The following is a 22,352-nucleotide window of genomic DNA, read 5'->3' as shown; positions in this document are numbered from 1 at the left end:
GAGTGGAAACAGAAGCAGGGCCTTGAGTGATCTGAGCGGGAATGCTGGCCCGACCAGACCGACCGACACGATCTCTGATCATCCTATACATGACATCAGAGGAATAACGAGAAGCATGAGACCTCTGTGAATCGCGTTAACTGCTTCCTGTCTGCCTCTGGGCTCAACATACACACGTCTCCAGCTCCACAGAGTTTGTTTTATACATTTGATGCCACACGTGTTTGGTTTTTAAACTCAATTGTGAAAACCCCTCTGAGCCACGGAAAGTCAGCACAGCCCCACTTTATTTGAGGCAGACACTAGGCTGTCATGTAAACCACAACCCTTCATACATTATGGGTGACATATTTTAATTTCCAACCATCTGTCCATTATCTACACTGCTTATCGTTTTTAAGGATGGCGGCCGGGCTGGAGCCAATCCCAGCTGACATTGGGCGAGAGGCGCGGTAAAACCTGGACAACGCCATGTTTTTCCTCCAACAAGGACGTTGTGTGTTCATCCGTGTTGGTTTGTTAGTCAGCAGGATAACACACAAACTGCTCCACTGATTTTCATCAGATTTTGTGGAGGGGTGAAGGATGACCCAGGGAAGAACCCATTCAATTTTGGTTCAGATGCGGATCAGGGGGCTAATCCAGGAATTGTTTTACACTTTCTTTCCCGTTGTGAGTTAGGGTGTTTTTCAACATTTTCATTGATTTCTCAGAGAATAATTAATGGATCTTGATGCAAAAAGCTGATGTGTTTATGGGGACTGATGTTTATGAGTGTGTGCAATTTGGGGAGTGCACAATTTGGGAGTGTTTGGTACATAAAACATATCCTAACATTATACAATTTTAAAAACTCTAAATGAGAAATGATGATAAATATTCAATATCTATTTATCTATCTATTGTTTTATGACCAATACACTCCTTGATTTTGTTTAACACGCCACCAAACATGAACTAGAATGGCAGTAGGGCCCAACAATCCTCACATGAAACCACATTTAAATTCAGTAGATCCGGGTTTTTGTTTGGAGCCGAACTTCAAACACTCACAAATATCAGCCCCTTCATGCCTGATTTTCCTCAACAAGATCCATGATTTTTTTTCTCTGACAAATAAAGGAAAATGTTAAACAAGAGTGGGGAAATAAATATCCTGGACGGACGGATAGATAGATGACTTTTGGTCAGTCTGCTGTTACATTAAAATGTTTCAAATAAAGTTTTTACCTCTGTGTGTGTTGACATGTAGATGAGATGAGCAGCAGTGTAAAGGACACATTCATCAGCGGGACCTCTTCTCATTAGCTGGAGGCGGAAACAGCTCGAAATGCCACATTCCACGATTAATGAGGCGTTTAGTGTGTGTGTGTGTGTGTGAGGAGCAGGAGAACAGAGCTGCTGGAGGCTGACAGCTCCGACAACCTGACAACACACCACGCTGTGTATATACTGTGTTGATGTTGAGAGTAAACCTGAAAGTAAACCTGTCAATAAACTTGAGAGTAAACACGTGAGTAAACCTGAAATATAAACCTAAAATATAAACCTGACAGTTAACCTGTGAGTAAACTTGAGAGTAAAAACATGATAGTAGACCTGAGATATAAACCTGAGATATAAACCTGAGAGTAAACCTGTGAATAAACCTGAGATACAAACCTGTGAGTAAACCTGACAGTAAACCTGAGCGTACCTGACAGTAAACCTGGGAGTAAACCTGAAGATAAACCTGGGAGTAAACCTGACAGTAAACCAGAGATATAAACCTGTAAGTAAACATTAGAGGTAACCTGAGATATAAACCTGAGATATAAACCTGAGAGTAAACCTGAGAGTAAACCTGAGATATAAACCTGTAAGTTAACCTGACAGGTAACCTGAAATATAAACCTGTGAATAAACCTGTAAGTAAACCTGTAAGTAAACCTGAGAGTAAACCTGAGAGTAAACATGTGAGTAAACATGAGAGTAAACATGTGAGTAAACCTGACAGTAAACCTGACAGTAAACCTGACAGTAAAAACCTGACAGTAAACCTGACAGTTAACCTGAGCAGAGGTTTACTCACAGGGCTATAACCCTGTGAGTAAACCTCTGAGTCACTTCCAACGTCACAACAAACACGTCCCGTCTCGCTCGCGCAGGTTATCTCCACAGCACAGGTCCGTGCGCGCGGCCGCCTCAGCCAATCAGCGCGCGGGCGGCGTGTTCCCAATTCACAAATTCCACTAAACATGGATGCGCGTGCGGGGCCGTGTGGGCTGAGTCCCGTGCAGATTCATGAGCGAGCGTCATTAAAAGAGCCGTGCACATCAGCAGGGGACACACACACACACACCTCCACATTCTGCTCGGCACTGCGCACTGCGACCCGCGGACACCGGCGGACACCAGCGGACACCCGCCGACCTCATGGACATACTCTCCCCGAAGATCATGCAGCAGCCGCGGACACGGCGCTGCAGCATTAAGGTAGCGCCGGTGCTGCAGGAGACTCACTCCACTCTTCCCTTCTTCTAACCTGCAACTCTTTCCTACCTGCGATCATTCCGCTGGGTTCGTTCCATAACAAGACAGACAAGTGTTGTCCCCTGTTGTCTCCTGTGTGATGTTGTCCAGAGCTTCACTATCTTTACCTTCACTCCTGGGACACGTCTTCTTTTCACCCACAACACTTTTCTACCTTTGGTCACGCAACCCTGGTTTATTCTTAAATGATTAGTAACTTTTCACTAATGATAACAGTGGAGGAACAAAAAGACAAGTGTTTTCAGTCCTTTTTTTTTTCCTCTTGAGACAAAGGTTGTCCAGAGCGTCAGTGTCTTTTCTCTTCACTCCTGGGACATGTCTTCTTTTAACCCACAACACTTTTTCTTCCATTGATCATGCAACTGGTTAATTTGTAGATTGTTGAGATACTTTTTGCAGAACATTTCACTGATGATAACAGCAGAGTGAGACAAAGACAAGTGTTTTCACTGTTGTCTCCTGTGTAATGTTGTCCCGAGCTTCACTATCTTCCCTCTTCACTCCTGGGACATGACTTCTTTTAACCCACACCACTTTTTATTCCATTGATCATGCGACAAGATTAAATTTTAGAGATGTTTTCAGAACTTTCCACTGATGATAACAGTGGAGTAACAAAAAGAGTGTATTCAGTCCTTTTTTTCCCTCTTGAGACGAAACCTGAAGCTTTTGTTGTATTGCTGTTCAATGTTGTCCAGAGCTTCACTATCTTTACTCTTTACTCCTGGGACATGTCTCTTTTAACCCTGCAACCCTTTTCTACCATTGATCATGCAATTATGGTTTATTTGTAGATTATTGTTCCATAAATTTTCCCTCGTGGAGTGACACAAAGACAAGTGATTTCAGTCCTGAGTGTATTGTCTCCTGTGTAATGTTATCCAGCAGAGCTTTACTCTTTTCTCCTGGGACATGTCTTCTTTTACCTGCAACACTTTTTCTACCGTTGTTTATGCAACTAGATTTAATTTTAGAAAGTTGTAACTATGGTTTATTCTAAAATGATTAGTTGCATAACTTCTCACTAATGATAACAGCAGAGTGAGACAAAGACAAGTGTTTTTACTATATTGTCTCCTGTGTGATGTTGTCCAGAGCTTCACTCTTCACTCCTCTGACAAGTCTTCTTTTAACCTGCTCCACCTTTCTACTATTGTTTATGCAAGTAGATTTAATTTTAGATTTTTGTTGGACAACTTTTCACTAATGATAACTGTGGAGTGACACAAAGACAAGTGATTTCAGTCTGTTTTTCTTTACCCGCTCAGAGAACCTGAGGGTATTTCCTGCTGTGTAATGCTGTCCAGAGCTACACCTTCGACAAACAGCCTGTCAGGCAAGATGTCGAGGTTGCAAGAGTTAAAGAAGCCCAGTCTGAACTCATCTAAATCTAATTTAAAAGTAGTTTTAATTCACTTTCATTTTCATAAAGTTTCCATGAATTGTGGGTCACCAGTAGTGACTGTAAAACAAAGTTTTATCTTTGCTTTCGGAATGAAGGAATGTTGCTTTTACCTCCAACTGCTCACGGCAGTTTAGTTATTTTACTACTCTAAGGTTTCAAGGTGCTTTACTCATTAAACTAAACTTTCAAATGTACATTTATGTTTAAATATCACCGTCACATTTCTAGGCCTGTGACTATAATTTTCACAATAAAAAAATCTGATGAATATTTATTATTATGATTCAAAAACAGGGGGGAAAAAATGAACCCATCAGCACTGTTAAAGCCAAGGGGACATTATCAATTTTCTTGTCGGACAAAAAGTTAAAAAAAAAATTGTTACAGTAATGTAAGAGAAAATAAAATCTTTGCTGCTTTTTTGGTTAAAAAATAATACAAATTTTCATCAGAGTAGTTAATAAATTTCCTACTGATCGCCTTATCGTTGCTGATAAAATTTTCTGCAGAATAATGGAAAATGAAGACCGTGTTGTTCTTCTATGATTAAATACTTAATTCAATTTAGGTTAACTTCCTGCTGTTCTCGTTCTAAAATGAGACGTCTCGCTGAGCAGAGGGAAAAGAGAATTGTAGCTGCGCTCTGTGCCAAGAGGAGCAGTTGTACCTCAGTGGCAATAATGGGAGAGAAGCAGTTTGTTCCAGACGTGTGAGTAATAATGAGAAAAAACTCCCTGATGCACGTAGTTGGTTGCTTTCAAAAGACATGACTTGTCTACCTCTTTGTGTGAATGAAGTGTGACTAATACACCTACGCTCTGTCAGACTGAGGGAGGCCGTGAAAGAAATAACATCTTAAGCAACTTCTACGTTTTCCAGAGGGTCGAGGTTTATTTGAAAAATATTTAGCGTGTTTACCTTCTGCGTTCCACGACTGTGGTGGGTCCGGCTACTGCAAATCTTCTCGTGTTTATCGTTTAGAGTTTAAACCGCCCCCCCCCCCCTCTTTGCTGAAACCAAGATGTACAAATAAAGCTAGGATGGAGGGCGGAGGACAGTGATACAGTATCGCTCATCCCATAGGCATCATCACATCATTCACTTAGAGAGCTCAGTGAACTTTAGCCCTACTCAGTTATGGTAAAGGGAGTAGTTCAGAATAAGCAGACTAAGCAGCAGGTAATGTGTCACTGAGGTATTTCTGCAAGTGTTCCCTGCTGCAGCGAGGAGTCAAGCTAATGCCAGAACTCCTGCCCTCGTGTCTCGCAGTTGCAACAAAAGAGGTACAAAATTGGCAGCGTTCCTCTTCACATAAAACCAAATCACTTTGCACTCATCAGAGCCAGCTCCTCAACAATGGTTTCACAGGGAGAAATCCTTTCCATCCATCTTTTCCTGACACCAGTACAGCACTTACCGCTATTTGCTCAGGTTCACCAGGACATTGTGTTTGTTTTTTTCACAACTTTGAACTTACTGTGGACTACACCTAGTCTGGTGTGCACCCGCCGTACCCCATCAAATTCTCTTTAAGGATATCTGTCAAAACCCGAGCCAAGTTTCTGCTCAGGGGCACATACTATCCACATCCTGGACATTTCCCTCCACACCTCAGTGCCACTGGGCATGTGTCTCAGGACTGTGGCTGTCTCATAAAGTTAAGGAAGACATATTATACTCATATTCTGGCTCATAAATTTTATTTGGGTCATTACTTGAAAAGGTTCACGTACTCTAATATTGAGATAATATTTCACTGTTCTCATCCTGTCCATTGCTGCAGCTTTTCTTTTCAGCCCCTGTCTGAAACACTTGGCATTAGCTCCTGTCTCTTTAAGGCCCCCCCCACCGATGTATCCCAGTCTGCTCTGTTGTGATTGGTCAACCGCTTCCAGGGCTAATTAACCTAGCCTCACCTTTAGACTATGCAGTTGGAGGACGATGAAATGTACACTTTGCCCTAATTTACAATAGAATGTATAATTATGCTAATTAGTTGTGTTGGAGTGCTAATTATGTAATAAAAAATGATTTTGATTCACCTGCAGTGGTGACAGAGTGGTGGAGTATTACAATTCTCTAGTCCTGTATCACAATATGAGATTATCGAACATGTTCGTGTCGCAATTGCCATCAAGGCTTCAGAAACGGTAACATCCTAAATCTCTGCATGAAAGTGAATATTAACTTATTATTGCTGAAAATCTACAGAAGCCCTCCTTTGTTCATGAGGCTATTGTGCAGCAAATCTGTTTAATGTCTGTTTCACAATGAAGGGAGGCGATTCTGTGGCTTTCGTCTCTCTCAACTATCCTGCCAGACTTAGTTCACATAGCTTTTCCTTTTATTTCACTTCTTTAACCAAATGGGTCAGACATTTTTAACAAAAACAATAAAATACCAAAAAAAAGTCCTCATTGAAATCCATGGATATGTAGCGCCATAGCCACAACACGTGCCCCTGAAATAAAAGCATTTGAGAATCAAGTGTGAACTTCCCTCAATTCTTCCTCTCTCAGCAGGGTTGATGGCTTGGACAATAACCACCAGACAGACGGAGCGAACAGTGTTCAGAAAGGATAAATATGTACATAAACCAGGAAGAATCCAACAAGCACGTTTCCTGCTTTCGAACATCAAATAGGCATAAATCACGTGTATGAGCGTTGTGGATAAATCCTGTTATTTCAGTGTGACATGGTGATGACACATCGCAGCGTTCAGCACCATTTTTATCTCGGCCTCTTTTCTTACAGCTTGTAATAGTCTATAAATAATGATGGGCTGCAAGAAAAGTTTTTTTAATCTTTTCATAGGCTTAGAGGTGAATGTTTAATGTGTGATGGATGATGTGTTGACTTTCCAGAGTTGAAGGCAAATTGTCTGAAAGCCAAAGTTGTGTCTTAAGCAAGGCATTATCAGCAATATAAATATCAATCCAACTTTGTTGAAGCCTAACCTGGATTTAACTTGACCCAAGGTTAATTCCATATAAAGTAACAGTCAAGGCTGCTACCATTTAGTTTTAATCTATATAAATCACAAACAAAATAGGCTTTTTGCTTGGCCAAGCAAAGAGCTCCTGACAAATCTTTCAGATAATTTAAGACTATTTGATAAAAGAATGAGGATGAAAGCATAAAAGCATCTTTTGTGTGTGCTAACAAACCGTAAAAGCCAAGCTTTAATAGGAGCATTAACTGTTCTGAGTTGAACTCATAGTTTATTCTCCCTCAGCGAACCTGTCAGGCAGTAAACAAACTGAAAGCTTGAATTTATCACTGTTTTCATAACAAATTCACTCCTAATCTTAACGCGTATCTTCAGCGTAACTTGCCATTCATGGCCCCCCAAGCGAATAGAGCCATGTACAGAGGAGTCATATGAGTGTCTACGAAAGCCTCCTGACACAAAGACAGGCGAGTGGCTCTCTTGGATGACTGGGAGTTCATCCAGCGGGTGACTCCGATCTTTCCACATCTCCATGTGTGAAGAGACGAGACCATGAGACCACATCGCACAGCCAGTTGGAAACACGTTACACTATCAGTTCAAACAGTAATTGGTTGTGATCGGTTCCAAAATAATCACTGAATTGCTTGTTTCATTACTGTTTTGGAGAAATCACTCCTGAGACCATTCCATTTACTCAAGTATTCAACGTAAATACAAAAACAACATCTGTTGCTCTTTAATGTTGAAGAAATGGTTTGACTTTCGAGTAAAATGTTTCCCTTATGACAGTTAGATGAGAAGATTGATACTACTCACCCAAACATGAAGCCTTTATTCAAAGATGACAAAATCTGCAAACCAGCACATGTAAAACTATGTATTTTACAATTATCTTTATATTTTCATTACAAATTAAGGAAGTATTCAAATCCTATACTTAAGTAGAAGTACCAAACTGTAAAAGTTTTTAAGTAAAGTATAAACATTAAATATTGTCATGAATGTAAACCCAAGATTTTTCTGTTGTTGGTTGACGTGGACCTCTTTTGATCATTTTCATGATTGATCTGCTTATTATTTTCTCGATTGAATGATTTTTTGCTTTGTAAAAATTCTGAAAACGGTGACATGCTGTCACACAGAGCTCTAAACCATTATCAAACTTAGTCGCCAAAAAGATGCTGACTGCAGTTCACTTATTGGCCAGTAGTGTGGTTAATAACAAGGGATTTCAAAGTGTAAAATTAGAATGATAATGTGTGTGATGACTGTGAACTAAAGTTTTCAGATGCGTTTCTGTCAAGGGAAGATGTCTTCAATGTCTTGAACATTTATGTACAACATTATTTTCATGATTCATGACTTTTAAATGGACCAATGCTTCCGAGTCCTTGCCTGTTTGTTCCAGCTGTTTTCTCCAGTTTCTCCACTCTACAGATCTCCTCACTGAATTGTACAGTGCAGACAATGTTGCTTCTCTAATGTTAAGGTATCCACTGGATTGGGTGAATTAAATGTCATCTGACTGTTTGCCAGGGTTTGTAAAGCACCGGCCACATATGGGATGCTGGTGCGGTTTCTCTGAATTGATAGATGTGTCTTAAAACCATTTAAACCTCTTAGGAGGAATATGCTTTAGGTTATGTTTTAGTTTAGGTTTTATGTTTGAGTCGGTTGGGTTTCCAAGTGAGTCCAGCCAAATGTCTCTTGCAGCTGAAAAACAAAACATACACTTGACATTTATGACCATAACCTATGTTAGCTCTTATTCCATCACTATTAGAGGTAGAGCATGCAGGAGCATCTTTGTGGCCCCTACCATTTTGCATAGGGTTCTCTGTTATTAGACTTATTGACTGTATGCATGACTACAAGAAGCCACTATCAGATTTCTGTTCTGTGTCTTTCCTAGCTGTTTGTCCTGTGCCACGGCCTCCTGCAATTCTCTCAGCTGCTGTACAGCTCGTACTTCAAGAGCACCATCACCACTATTGAGAGACGCTATGGCCTCAGCAGCTACTCCTCGGGAACCATTTCCTCTCTCCACGAGGTAGGAGCCAACAATAACATAGCCTCACACAGTTTGAGATTGCGATAGCTTTATTTCAAGGATACCGATGACAAAGGAGGAATTGCCGAATAAGCGACATGTCAAAATTATACTTCCCCACAATTCAAGCAGGACGCACCGAAGGAAGTATTTTGGAACATTTTTATTGCAGATACTGGGGTCAGGAGCAATGAAAGAATGTTCTGTACCTGCTTGTCGTAAAGCATACGGAGTTTTTTGTGCTCAAGTGGGATTTTAATGTTTTCCAGTTTTTTTTAGGTTTCAAGTATCCATAGCCACAGGTCGCTAGTCACTACCTAAATCACTATGTTTACATTTAGCCATTCATAGTTCCTTTGCAGCTCAGAACCTGCCAGGATTTGGCTGCACTCAGACTTTCTGGGTCATTCATCAAATTTGAATGACTGATTGTATGATAATTTATCAAAACTCAGACCAAACAAGGACTGTTCATTTCAGTTTTTACTCATACAATCAATATTTTAATATTGAAAAAGTATAAAACCAAGATTATACAATTAGTGACAAACCTGTCTGAATTCCTTGTAGCATTACAGAGCTTATTAGCATCTTTAATTATTTAGGTTTTATTGCTCACAACTAAGCTGTTTTCATTCACTCTTGCGACTCTCATCTCATGAGCATGGTTTCCAACCATAGCAGGCATCTGTTTTTGTTTCACAGGTTTCAGCAAGTGTAAACTGCTGGACCAACACAAAGAAGCAAACAGAGAAAGTTATCGCTTACCTTGTGAACATAGTGAAGTGTAAAGCTGCTTAAAAGACAGATATTATTTGTAGATGGAGAACAAAACAGATGAAAAAGAAAAGTGATTATTGGGTTTACCTTCATCTGGACGCCAGAAACCTAACTCAGAATTAGTAATATTCCCGGTTAAATAAAACTCCAACATTCTTCACAGTAGAACTAGGGGCCAAGCTAAAGCAATCCAAGGTGACTATCGGTTCAGACAAGTTGCTCTGAAGTGTTAATGTCCAAATACAATGGCTTAAATTGTATCTGAATTTAGAAGAAAAAAAGTTATAGGTCATCCAATCCTCAGACATTCCTGAAGTTTAACTGCCTGATTAATTTCATAAAATAAGTACAGCTGATTGTCATCAGTGTAACAATGGAAATATATGTGGTGCTTTTCTGATAATATTATTTTCCATGACTAACGTTTGTGAGCATGTCATTGTCAACATTATCAAATTGGAATCTATCTGATTAGTCCGACTTAAACCAGCCTAATATTATTTCAGTGCTAATATTTGCCAATCATATGCAATTATATCTAAATTAAATCTACATATGCTCACAGGGCGATATGGTAGTTATTTGCTTTTACAAATCAGTATGAAAGAGTGCTGTTACCAGGATTGATTCTCATTTGCACCTCTTTGGCCCTTGAGAGGTTTGTCAGGTCGACAAATCCTGTTGTGTTCAATGGGTTGTTGACTGGTCAGGCGGCACCCTTCCTGTTATCCTTTCAGTTCCAGCTCAGTTCCTATCACAAAAAATAGCTTTTCCTTTTGCTCTCCCCTGAGTCAGGTCCAGCTTAAGGGTAAGACTCCCATTCTGTTTGATCTTCAGCTACAGCTCAAAAGCAGGATTAGTCAAGTCATATTTTACAAGAAACTCATCTCCATCTGCTCTGCTAACTACCTGCCAGCCAATGCTGCGTGTACTTGGCAAGCTGGACGGAGATCAGTGCAGGCTGTGTTTTTTATGATGATAATAGACATTTGATTGGTGAGAAGCCTCCTTTTTATGGATGATTGATGATTCAGGTTCGAGCTCAGTCAAACCTGGCCTCAATCTGAACCATAACTTTTTTTCTTCAAGAAAAGCCAGGCAAAGATGTCTTAAATCCCTTTAAGCAATAATGGCCTTTCAGCACATCATCATTTACCACACATTAACGGCACATTGTGATGCACCATGCACTCACTTCATCAGCTTAAGATGGAAATCTAACAATGGAATGTTTTGATAAAAAAGGAAATGGTAAAACTCATAAGGAATAATACAGTTTGCTTTCTTCATGAGAATATATATTATGGGGTGGCTAGGCTTCCTTTGGACTGGAGGGGAACAGCCACTGCACTAAGTTTGGATTACTGTGCAACTGGTCCTTTCCATATTTGGTATGAAAGTTTATTCAAAGTGTGAATTTAGAATCATAGATCCTGTTTGAAACCTGTGTCTGTCTCTTAGATCAGTAACAGTGTGCTGATCGTGTTCGTGAGCTACTTCGGAAATCGGGTTCACCGTCCTCGTGTCATTGGAGTCGGAGGATTACTGATGGCCGTCAGTGCCATGATCCTGACCTTACCTCACTTCGTGTCCCAGCCCTACGAATATGACTCCGTTTTAAACAGTAAGACACAGCCCTCAATGCAAACCCACAGTGCTACTCTGTTTCCACTGGAACTGCTATGACAGCTAATGTGACTCAGTCCAGAGCAGGGGACTCATAAATGTACAAATATGTCAGGGCAATTTATGAGACTTTACTTAAGGGTTTGTCTAGAATGCTGCAGCACTTCCCAGGAAAGTAGTCAGCAGGGGTCGAAAAGGTTTCTGGCATTTGGCCCGCTGGTGTATTTAGAAATCATGCTGCTGGTCTGCAGCTGAACTTCAGCATAAATCTCAAGGAAATTCATAATCTCTGTGCACTCGCTGCAAACTAAAGGGATTAGAATTACCCCCAGAGCGTTTTCATTTGTAATAACAATCTCCCTCTTCCTTTATTCATTTTGCCCCCAGTACCTTGGCATCACAGAATGTTTTAGTGAGGAGTCAGAAGCTTCAGGAAATTAAAATAGCTGGACATCTGCATCTACTGCTGTGTCACTAACTATCTCTGTATTTGTTTTTCCCCTGTCCCTGTGTGACCACCTTCCGGGATCCAGATCGCCACGACATTTGCAACCTGCAGCAGAATTCGAACGACACCAATTCTTGTGGCCGTGACGAGACCAGGCGTCTGACCGACACCAACAACCTGTGGCTGCTCATGGCCACTGCTCAGCTGCTATTTGGTGTGGGCTCGGTGCCCATCCAGCCCTTTGGGATTTCTTACATCGATGATTTTGCAGGACCTGGCAACTCCCCTCTTTACATAGGTGAATGGCCTGTAGTTGTTTAGATGATAACGACACAATCTGACGGTCATGCTGTTATACTGGGGAATTCTGCAGGTTTATAAACTCTTTAATCTGAAGTGTAAATTTTTATAATTGTAAAGTTTTATTTGCAATCCAAGCGGTATTTTTTTATTGTGGGTTCGTGTTTTCATATGCAATATAGCAAAACTGAGAGACAGTAAAGTCTTTTGTTTTGAAATAGATGAGATGAAAATGTAAATAGACTTTTGAATGGGGGTATTTTTTGTTCTATTTTCTTATGCAAAAGTCAAACAAATATTTTTTATTTTAAAAAAGCAGAGACACTGTGAGTGCTGTGTGCTCAGTGGTCTGCCAGTAGAAATTGTAGAATCAAGTTAGAGAGAGAGAGAGAGAGAGAGACAAAATAATTAAATTCATTTAAATTATTTTTTATTCTATATTTGATAACATAAAAGCCTTAATAAACCTATACAAATTGTTAATAATTTGTCAAAGAATATTGTCATTTTTGACAATTCTAAGGTCAAGATTTGGTCAGAAGATCACTCGGCAGTGTTTAAGAAACTCACAGTCCTTCCTATCATTCACAGCCATCCTGTTTGCTGTATCTGTGTTTGGGCCTGCCGTTGGCTACCTGCTGGGCTCCGTCATCCTGCGGATCTATGTGGATGTGGACAGATTGGGTTTCGGTAATGATGCTGTCTTTAAAGGCCTCATGTTATTTTACAGACAGGTTAAAGCAGCATAGATGCTTCACTCTTGTGTCTGGTGTCTCCTGCAGGGGCCGGACAAGAGCTGACACACAGTGACCCTCGCTGGGTCGGGGCCTGGTGGATTGGCCTGCTCCTCACCGCCGGCTGCCTAGCTCTCACATCCATCCCCTACTTCTTCTTCCCTCGTAGAATGCCTTCAGAGGACAATGTAAGTCATACAGAGGTCTTTAGTTCAATACATGTTTTATGAAAAAATAGTAAAAGGATTTATCTTTTGGTTTATATAAAGGTATTTGCCTTTCCTGCCGCTATACAATGTAAAATTGTAAGATTCGGTGTGATAATACATATATCTAAGACCCTCATGTTTTACTGACACCTACTGGCTGAACAGCAGTATTGCAAGTTGACTTTACCTCTTTTCTGGACCATCTTGAAGATACAACATGTAACTCAGTATTGTAATTGTAGTCATATCATGTAACAATTTAACTCGCAGAATTTAATTTTGTATTTGTTTATTTATGACTAGTGAATTCTTTCTTTGTGTATCAGGCCTTTCTAAAAAGAACATTAAGATAAGATAAGTCTACAGGGATTTTATCCTCCTCATGTTTGAAACCACATTCCAGCCTTGTCCAGGACTTGACCTGGTAAAAATGTTTAAAAGATAAGAGTCTAATTTCCTCCGTTTAAGAAATCTCATTATCAGCAAGTGAACATTATGACTTCATAAGCAAGAACACGCACCTCACTTTCCATAGAACATACGACGTAAGTGATGGTGGGTTTGGAATATACATAAAACAGATTGTTGACCATTACACCTGTAGAATAATCCACCCTGAATAAACACATATAAATATCATATTCATGTTAGTCCATTGTGTACATCACAAGTTTGTTTTTAAAAGAAATGAATAACACTTGATGGTTGACTAAACATAATAGCTGAATGGTTCAATAGTTAACTAAAAATTAACAGTTTAAATAATTAACTACCTAAAATGAATGGATTAAAGGTGAAATGGTTAAATGCAACAGTTAAATATAAGGTTCAAATAGTTGGCTAAAAGTCATGAATAAACACTTGATAAGGTCAACAAAACCTAAATAATTGGTACAGATAGTTAATTAAACAGATGAAATACTTTAAATTGGTTTAAATGCATTTAAATTGATTTATCACCCTCAAAATAGATTAAGATGTAAAAAGGTTTGATACATGCAACAAAGAAATATATATAAAATAGTTAACTTAGTAAACAGCTAAAAGTAAAAATATTCAGTTGCTGTCACTCTACCAGTAGTAGTATGGATGCCAATGTGAATAAATGACATTTCTAAAAGTAAAGTATTATGATACAGTCTTATAACATTCACCCTAATTCTACTGAAGCTGTTTGGTGGCGTCGATCAAAGGCTACTTGAGGTCCCGTGCATCTGATCAAAATATTTTTGGTGAAATCTAAATGTTTACCTTCATTTCAAGCATACATTGAAAGCCATTTAATAAAGGAGCATGACTTTTCGGTAGGATGAGCCACGAACAAATCTCCAGGGAGACGAAATCTCTGCAGAAATCTTTCATTATGTTTTGGACACCGTGGGGCTTTTACACAGAAATGTCAGTTCAGTCTATCAGTCCCATATTACATGAAAGCAGCATGAAGAGACAGAGGCCTATATTGTATGAGAATATGGCATGAAGGGGAAAAAAGGTAGGGGAAAGTAACAAGGGCTGAAATGATTTGGTAATGTATCATACCCCATGTTCATTACTTGCCAACTAAATGATGAACAATAAACACTTAATGTTGTGATCATGCACACACACATGCTCCATGTAACAAATCCTGAATCTCATTTTTCCAGGTGATTGGAAGTGAAAATGACATAAATGGTGACTTCAAGAAGCCAGATGTCTCTTTATTGGATTTCCTGAAAAGTAAGTTTATTATTATATTTGCCGAGGAAAAAGTTTCAAATTAGATTCATATGATAACTTAACATAATTTTATTTTGTTAACGTGTTCTGTAATAAATAAAAAGGCAGAGACGTTTTGCTGATCAGTGTGTCTGTGTGTGATTATGTCTCATCAGTGTTTCCCAGAATGTTCATCCACCTCCTGTTGAGTCCTCTCTTCCTGATGCTGGTCCTGGCCCAGTGCTGCTTCTCCTCAGTGATTGCGGGTCTCGCTACGTTCCTCAACAAATTTCTGGAGCGGCAGTACAGCACGTCGGCCTCCTACGGCAGCTTGCTCGTAGGTAGGTACTGTAACGGTGGGGCTCCAGGAGCGGAGCGCACAATAGATCACAATCGTCAGCTGGCTGCTAAATAATTCAAGTCATAATGTACGTCATTGTACATATTAAACCTTTTCTTATGAACTGTCTGGAGGAGAAATGAAACAGTCGGTTAAAATAATTTAATGGGGGGCTCTGGAGTGTATCAGCCCACTTGCTCTATGGCTTCTTTCTAAAGAGTATATTAGGCTGTCATCTTCTCTTACGTTACATTTTTATTTGGGTTTGTGTGTTGCAACCATTAATTTATTTCCAGGCTACTATTGTGTCATGTTTCAGCTTACAAATGAAGTGAAGTATCACATGATGGCCGCAAAACTCCTCTGGAACTCTTTAGCAGACAATAAATTCCTGTTCTTTACTTGGAGATACAGTAACTCGGCTGTTTATGGTTCCCAGGTGCTGTGAATCTGCCAGCAGTAGCAGTGGGGATGCTGGTTGGCGGACTCATCATGAAGAAGGCGGGTCTTTCTCTGAAGACGATCCCACGCTTCTCTGTGGTCATGCTGACCACGTCCACCCTCATCTGTATCCCGCTGTTCTTCATGGGCTGTCCCACCCAGAAAGTCTACGAGGTCAATTACGTTCCGAACGAACAGGACAGGTGGGTGTGAACATTGTTTCTCCAAGGTTTGGTTAATCTGTTTTGGTTACATTTTATTGTTTGTTTCTGTTTAACTTACTATGTATGACATACTAACACAAATGCAATGAAAGCAAGATGCAGTCTTGAAAGGCAGCCAAAATAAACCTGCTCTGTGTCCGAATGGCAATACTATAGTTGGTAAAAACTAGTGCACAGATCAACACGAAACTAAGTGGATGTTTGCATTGTGGGTCAGGGAAAAATCCATTAAATTATGGGGCAGATCCAGGAATTTTCTTTTAACTTTCAAAAATATTGCGAGGCGTTTTATGCCATTTTCCATTTTTTATATATTTTTATTGATATTTATAAGTTTGTACAATTTAGGTGCAGATAAAAAAAAATCCAGATCTAATGAATTGAATAAGGGGACTTTTGAGCCTTGCAGGAGGTATGAACTGTACTGAGGGCCATTTTAGTTCGATTTTTTTACCCCACAATAGCAACTTTTCAAGTCCTATAATTTAATCCCTGCTTGCTTGTGATGCTAGAAAAGTCAATACAATTATCCGATGGGAGGATTGTTTTTATTTTTTATTTTATTTGCACTGGTGGGACAGAAGCAGGGAGTGTTATGTTCAGAAGACAAATCCTAATCTAAATAAGCAGACAATTCTTACAGTGAACATTCATACATTTTATTGCCAAAATGCAACTTGTGTCCTTGATGCCGAACAAACCTATTGAATCCTAGAAAGTGAAAGTAGGTCACCAACATGCTTCACTAGAAAATGCATAAAAAAGTAGTTTTTCCTCCATAAGCAAACTGACTGAACTCAGTTTAATGTGTGTGTATGTAAGTTCAAATCCATTTCAAATTGATTAAAAATCAAAGTATTTAATCCTCTGGGATTTTATGTCAGCATGTGATATGTCTTTTATTAACATGACATGTCTGTTTTGGCTCTACTCGACTAGCAAACAAAAAAATGGGGATGTGAAATACGTGGATAGATGGGGAATGTGCAGCACAATCAATATTCAGATTCAAACCTCAAAACTTAATAGTCTATTTGAACTGGGGTGACATTTATATTGGCTGCAACAGATGATCTTCATTGTTTATTTGACAACTTGCCTGCCAGAGGACATTCAAGTTTTCTAAGTACTCGGTCGTTAGCTCTTAATGTCAGTCCCAACTACCTGATTTATTCTGACAGTCTCTCTCTGCCCTCCTCAGGCCACTCCCCAAGTGTTACTCCAACTGCTCCTGTCCTGCCAACGCATTCAACCCTGTGTGTGGGTCTGATGGTATCGAGTACATCTCTCCTTGTCACGCAGGCTGCACCAACTTCACAAAAGAGCCCAGCAACAGCCTCAGGGTTCAGGTCAGTGCCTCCTTTGAACACCTGCTCATGGTTTTCTCCCTCAGTAAATACCTGCAGGTTAGGCTCTTGTACATTGATATACTGTATGTAACATCAGCACACAATGATCAGATGTTTGTGCTGTAAAAATAAAATTACGCTTTTAGTTTAAACTTGGGAAAATGTGTATAGCTTTTAAATGAGATCATACAACAGGCCAAATCATCTGTTAAATCACGTGACGCACAGAGTAATCATGTTAGATTGGAATGTTAGATAAAGTATGTTTATTCCAAGGAAAAAACTGAAGGTCCAAGAGGAGAGAATTTGTTTTTACAGCAGGGTGCACAAAACTCGTATTATTGACTTCTATAAACTTCCATAATTTTCTCAGTGTGTGATGAAGGCATAAGCATTTGGTTCCTGTCCGAGCACAGGATCTGTGAATTAGCCTGTAAGGTTGTAATTAACCTTTAACTGTGTGCTGGTGCAGGGAGAGAACACATACTGCAAATACGATGCCATTAAGACAGACAGACTCTTTGTTGGGATTAGACTTTTCTGTTCAATCGCTCTTTTTCTAGTTTCAAGTAGATACTCGGAACAGGCCTTAGATAATCGATCACAGCAGCAGTGATATGAAGTCTGAGACCGTCCTTGTTTGTCTCTTCAGCCAGTCGCTCCTGATGCTAACAGGACGCCAGTGGCTCACGATCAATGTCTCATGAATGCTTCTAAGTCACAGAGCGTATAGGAGGTCTTTTAAGAAGGATAAGATGTCAGTATTTAAACATCACAGCTTGTGAGTAGTCTTCCAGTGGGTGGATCGTGTGACTGCTAATAGAGTATTAGTCAGTTTGACTGAGCATGTTAACCGCCTTGTAACACAGAAACACAGATAATGATGACCACTGCTACCTTAATGGATTCATCCCCAGGAATCACAGGATAATTATGTTCCCCTTCCCTGTGGACTCAGATGTCTACACGTGGGCAGCTGCACCAGTCATAAGGACTGAGGACATTTTCAATAGCTATTTCTGTTAAATATATAAACTGGCATAAAAGTAAATGGTAATGTATGAATGTTCAGGTTAGGTTTGAATAAAGGGAAAAAAAGAAATCTAACTTTTCTTCACATTATTATCTCTATTTAGTCTTTCCCCTAAAAGTGTCAGATTTCATTTATTACAATTTAACATGGAAAACAGGAAAAAACGTTTTAGCTGTAAATCAAAAACTGTGTCAAAACTAATAAGTCATGAAATAATATAATAAAAAAATAACAGAGCTCCTCATAATAAACAAAGAAAAAACATTTTATTATAATTAATAAATAATAAATACATGTAAAATTGAGAAGCCCAAATTTTTGCAGCTGCCCTTAAAAGCTCCACCACGTCTTTTTTTTAAAGTACTTAATTTTGTATGGTTGTAAACTTTAGACAGTCATCTCTTGTAGGGGGGGGAATTTATTATTTAATTAATTTTAAAAAAGTATATATAATTAGCATTCATTCATATTGGAGTAGCTGTTTTATGTAACTTCCACATTAACACAGAGAAAAACCCATTAATTTAACAGTTTCAAATCAAGCAGATACACTTTATTCATTCCTAATGGGAGGGAGGAGTATTACAGTATGTGTAATGTAACTAAAAGTTAAAAAAAAGTTGTTTGCGCTTCCTTTGTACAGATACGAAGATGAATATTTTCTTTGCTTTCTTTTGTGATGCAGCTGTACACCAACTGCAGGTGTATATCTGAGAGCCAGCATCAAGCCCGTCCGGCTGCCTGCTCGAACAGCTGCCCTCATTTACTTCTCCCCGCCATCCTCGTCATCTCTCTGGCATCACTCATCGCCTGCTTCACTCATAACCCCATGTATATGATGCTGCTTAGGTAAGAAACAGTTATTGCACTTTACTGTACACAAATGAATATCTGGTAAATATATGATATGTTCAAAAATAAGTTTAAAGTTCCTAGTATTGATTTAACAGATGTTCAAATACAATCTGCTTCCCTCCTGTTCAGACTTTTACGAGTGATTTTATGGATTTCCTATTTCAATCTAGTTGCCTACAAATACAGTATGTGGCAACAAAGATGTTTTATCTTCTTTTATTTTTAATCATCTTTCTGTTAAATTTAACCAAATCTGACCTCACATCTTTCTCTCCAGCCTTCGGTCATGTTTTATATTCAGATTCTTAAAAAGATTCTGAGAAACCATGAGCTACTCTTGTCTTTCAGGCGACTCTAAAAAGTCAACAGCCAAAGTTAAATAGAACGACACTCCTCCAATGCCTTTCCGTTTTTGCATAAACAAACCATCCAACAAACAAATGGATTGGTTAAAGTAAATCAACATATTATAGGCCCTCAATGTAGGAGAATTAAGAAAACAAACGGATTGTCACACAAGCTGGGAAGATTAATTCCAGAAAAGTTTACAAAGTTGCTCCGACAGATTCTTTCTGTGATTTTAAATAAATTATGTGCAACAGTGGGTTTTTAATACAAGACTGACAGAAGTGCCCACACATCACTGTCATATATGTCCAGTGAGTAGAAAATAGTAGAAAATGCTGGTATTGACTTTTTCATTTATTTTCATGTTCATTTCAGATCTGTTCCCTCTGAAGAGAAGTCATTTGCTATAGGAATCCAGTTTTTACTCATGAGGGTATTAGGTAAGTCAGGATGCCAGTAATCTGTTTGGTGCAATTATCAAATCAATATCTTATAATTGTATTAAGGATATAAAGTATCCAATATAAAATATATATTTTTTTAAAACTATAAATAAATTGTATGAAATGTATAAATCAATCAATTTTGCAATAATTTGCTAAATCTTTTAAAACTCAACTCACTGTCGTGTTATTTAATTATTCTTATTTTTTATTTTATTTTATTGTTGTTTTGTATTTACTTATATAATTAAATATTACATTATCAAAATTATCATAAAATAAGAAAAATGACATGTTTCAAAATTATATATAATTAAATATAAATAAACTCCAATAAAACTAGGTTTTTATTCAGATAACAGTTCATAACAAAAATTGAGTTTTGCTAATTTTCTAAATCATGTAACAAATTATTAGATCATTTTTGGTAAACTTCTCTGGTCACTGGGATGTGTGGCTGTTGTTATGAAAGCTCTAACTTTGAATTGCATTATTCATCAATACTATGACATCCTAATTGTATAATAATGCATTTTAACAAAGATTCTTTAGATTGCCCTCTTGTAGGAGATTGATTATATGTTTGCACTCTCTTCCCTCCTCCCTCAGCCTGGCTGCCTGCCCCCGCTCTCTTCGGGATGGCCATTGATTCGTCATGTATCTGGTGGAAGCATGTGTGCGGAAAGAAGTTTAGCTGTGGTTACTATGACAACAACGTCTTGAGGAACCGGTATGAAAGCTTATCACTTATCGTACAATCACACAGATATCACATACACATATGCAGTAGAGGTGCATCACTGCTGACCTTCACTTCCCTTTGTCTGACTCCTGCAGATACCTGGGCCTACAGGTGGGTTACAAGGTGATGGGCATCGTGCTGCTGATGATGCTGGGGTGGAAGGTGCATCGGACCCAGGAGTACAGCCTGGAGAAGAGGCCCGAAGGACTCCTGTGACGCCGCTGAGCCTGCGTGTTGACGGAAGCCTCTCTGTTTCTTAAAGCTTGGCTGTGGTGTGAAACGTGTTGGAGAACAGAGAGAAGTGCTGAGAAAAGCTGCGTCAGTGGGAGAAAGCCACAAGCCAAGAGAGGCCTACACTTATCTCAATATCTGTAGGCCCACTTCACTACGTGGTGCGTCACTGTTTGAAGAAAATGTACATTTTTTTAAAAACAGGATCATTTTTCGGATGCTTTAAAGCGTCTGATAGGAATTGCTTTGTCAATATGACCCACTCATTACACGAGAAGAGAGAGGAGCTCAAGCACCTCTCTTGTATGGTACCTCACAACATTTGACATGGATTTGGGACATGTAACAGTCTGACCAATGATAAAACAGCAGATGATCTGTGTATATTACTTGTTCCTATGAGGTCGGACTCTATGCAGGTTCCTCTTTGCGATGGGAACATACTCTGTAACTAATTACGTGTATAGCTTAATATTTAAGTTTATTTTTTAAGATATTTGTCTCAAACTTAGAGACATCTGTGATAACTTCAATAGTCATTTCATGTAACCTCATATATAATGCTTGATTTTAATCCAATACTAATGACATGATATTAATTACATGCGCTGTTACTCATAGAATTGAATTAACCATGCACATTATCTACTGGTGTAGTCATATGGTTGTTATTACAGTGGAGTGCATAGACATTGTGTAAGCATTGCTGGCTAATAAAAACAATATACACTATAATTAATCAGGTCAGTGTGATTTTTTTTTTTCTATCTTTCAGGCTGGAGAATGAACCCAGCAAAGTGAGCAACCCCAATTCACTCAGACTAACTGCATTTCAGTTAGATTTGATGGTTTTATTCATTTCAAATGAGTTCTGGAATTTGCTCCACTAATTACTGATATCAGTTAAAAATGGGAGCTGTTTTTTTATATTCTCTTGTGACTCTGGCTTGTAAAGTGATCCAGTGTCAAAGTCCTATTTTAACATTTTTGTTCTCACTCTAATTAAAAAACTGTAACAGTATTTAATCAAATGATCGTGATTGCATTTAATGCAGACTTGGAGCAGACAGGGCCTCACAACTTGACATTTTGTATGAATTTAAATTAAATATAACTGTGCAGGGAATCTGTATGGGAAGTGCAACTCAGCCCGTGGAAACAACTGTGGGATGTCTTCTGTGGCTTTAGAGGAGCTGCCTGAAGTCTAAGATATTAACCCTGGCATCAGGTGATCTCAGCTTGGGCTGTGACGCAGACTGTCAGCGTGGAGTTTGTAAAATGTGGACATTTACCACATGGATAAGGTCAAACAAGTTGCCACTCAGAAAGATGCAGGATCCAGGGATTTTGGTGCTAAAGTAAGGATATGTCAGCCTCCTCTGCATCTTCTCTGCTGCAGCAATCCTCTAAATGTGATGTCAAATGTTTGTAAAATGTCTCCTACAACAAACCACGAACTTGGAACTGAAATTACTGAAATAAATATGATAAGATAACGTGTACAAATCTCCATGTGACTAAGGCTGGGACGATAAGGCCAAGAATTATATTGAGATTAAAATGTTCATATCGGTCGATAATGATAATCATCACAATAGATCTGATTATA

At 38.9% G+C, this 22,352-nt stretch overlaps 1 protein-coding gene across 1 annotated transcript; it reads left to right on the top strand.

Annotated features, from left to right (window-relative positions):
• The first annotated feature begins 2,259 nt into the window (after nucleotides 1–2,259).
• On the top strand, nucleotides 2,260–21,478 carry slco2a1 (solute carrier organic anion transporter family, member 2A1). The gene is made up of 14 exons (XM_035177391.2): nucleotides 2,260–2,475; nucleotides 8,805–8,942; nucleotides 11,184–11,346; nucleotides 11,882–12,094; nucleotides 12,688–12,786; nucleotides 12,879–13,018; nucleotides 14,686–14,758; nucleotides 14,914–15,078; nucleotides 15,517–15,721; nucleotides 16,944–17,091; nucleotides 18,810–18,973; nucleotides 19,703–19,767; nucleotides 20,380–20,500; nucleotides 20,608–21,478. Exons 1-14 carry the CDS (start codon nucleotides 2,416–2,418, stop codon nucleotides 20,726–20,728), a joined length of 1,875 nt encoding a protein of 624 aa, XP_035033282.2. The 5' UTR covers nucleotides 2,260–2,415; the 3' UTR covers nucleotides 20,729–21,478.
• The last annotated feature ends 874 nt before the right edge of the window (nucleotides 21,479–22,352 follow it).

The sequence above is a fragment of the Hippoglossus stenolepis genome, chromosome 14 (genome assembly GCF_022539355.2).
Source record: "Hippoglossus stenolepis isolate QCI-W04-F060 chromosome 14, HSTE1.2, whole genome shotgun sequence".
Taxonomy (NCBI): domain Eukaryota; kingdom Metazoa; phylum Chordata; class Actinopteri; order Pleuronectiformes; family Pleuronectidae; genus Hippoglossus; species Hippoglossus stenolepis.
The sequence above is the reverse complement of the archived record's forward strand: the minus strand, read 5'-3'. Positions and strand labels throughout refer to the sequence as shown.

Bases quoted from the DNA above. Each gene is read 5' to 3' on its own strand.
- slco2a1 (XM_035177391.2), top strand. From the start codon at position 2,416: ATGGACATACTCTCCCCGAAGATCATGCAGCAGCCGCGGACACGGCGC. The intron at 8,943-11,183 runs GTAGGAGCCAAC...TCTGTCTCTTAG, and splicing joins CCATTTCCTCTCTCCACGAG to ATCAGTAACAGTGTGCTGAT. The intron at 12,095-12,687 runs GTGAATGGCCTG...TATCATTCACAG, and splicing joins CAACTCCCCTCTTTACATAG to CCATCCTGTTTGCTGTATCT.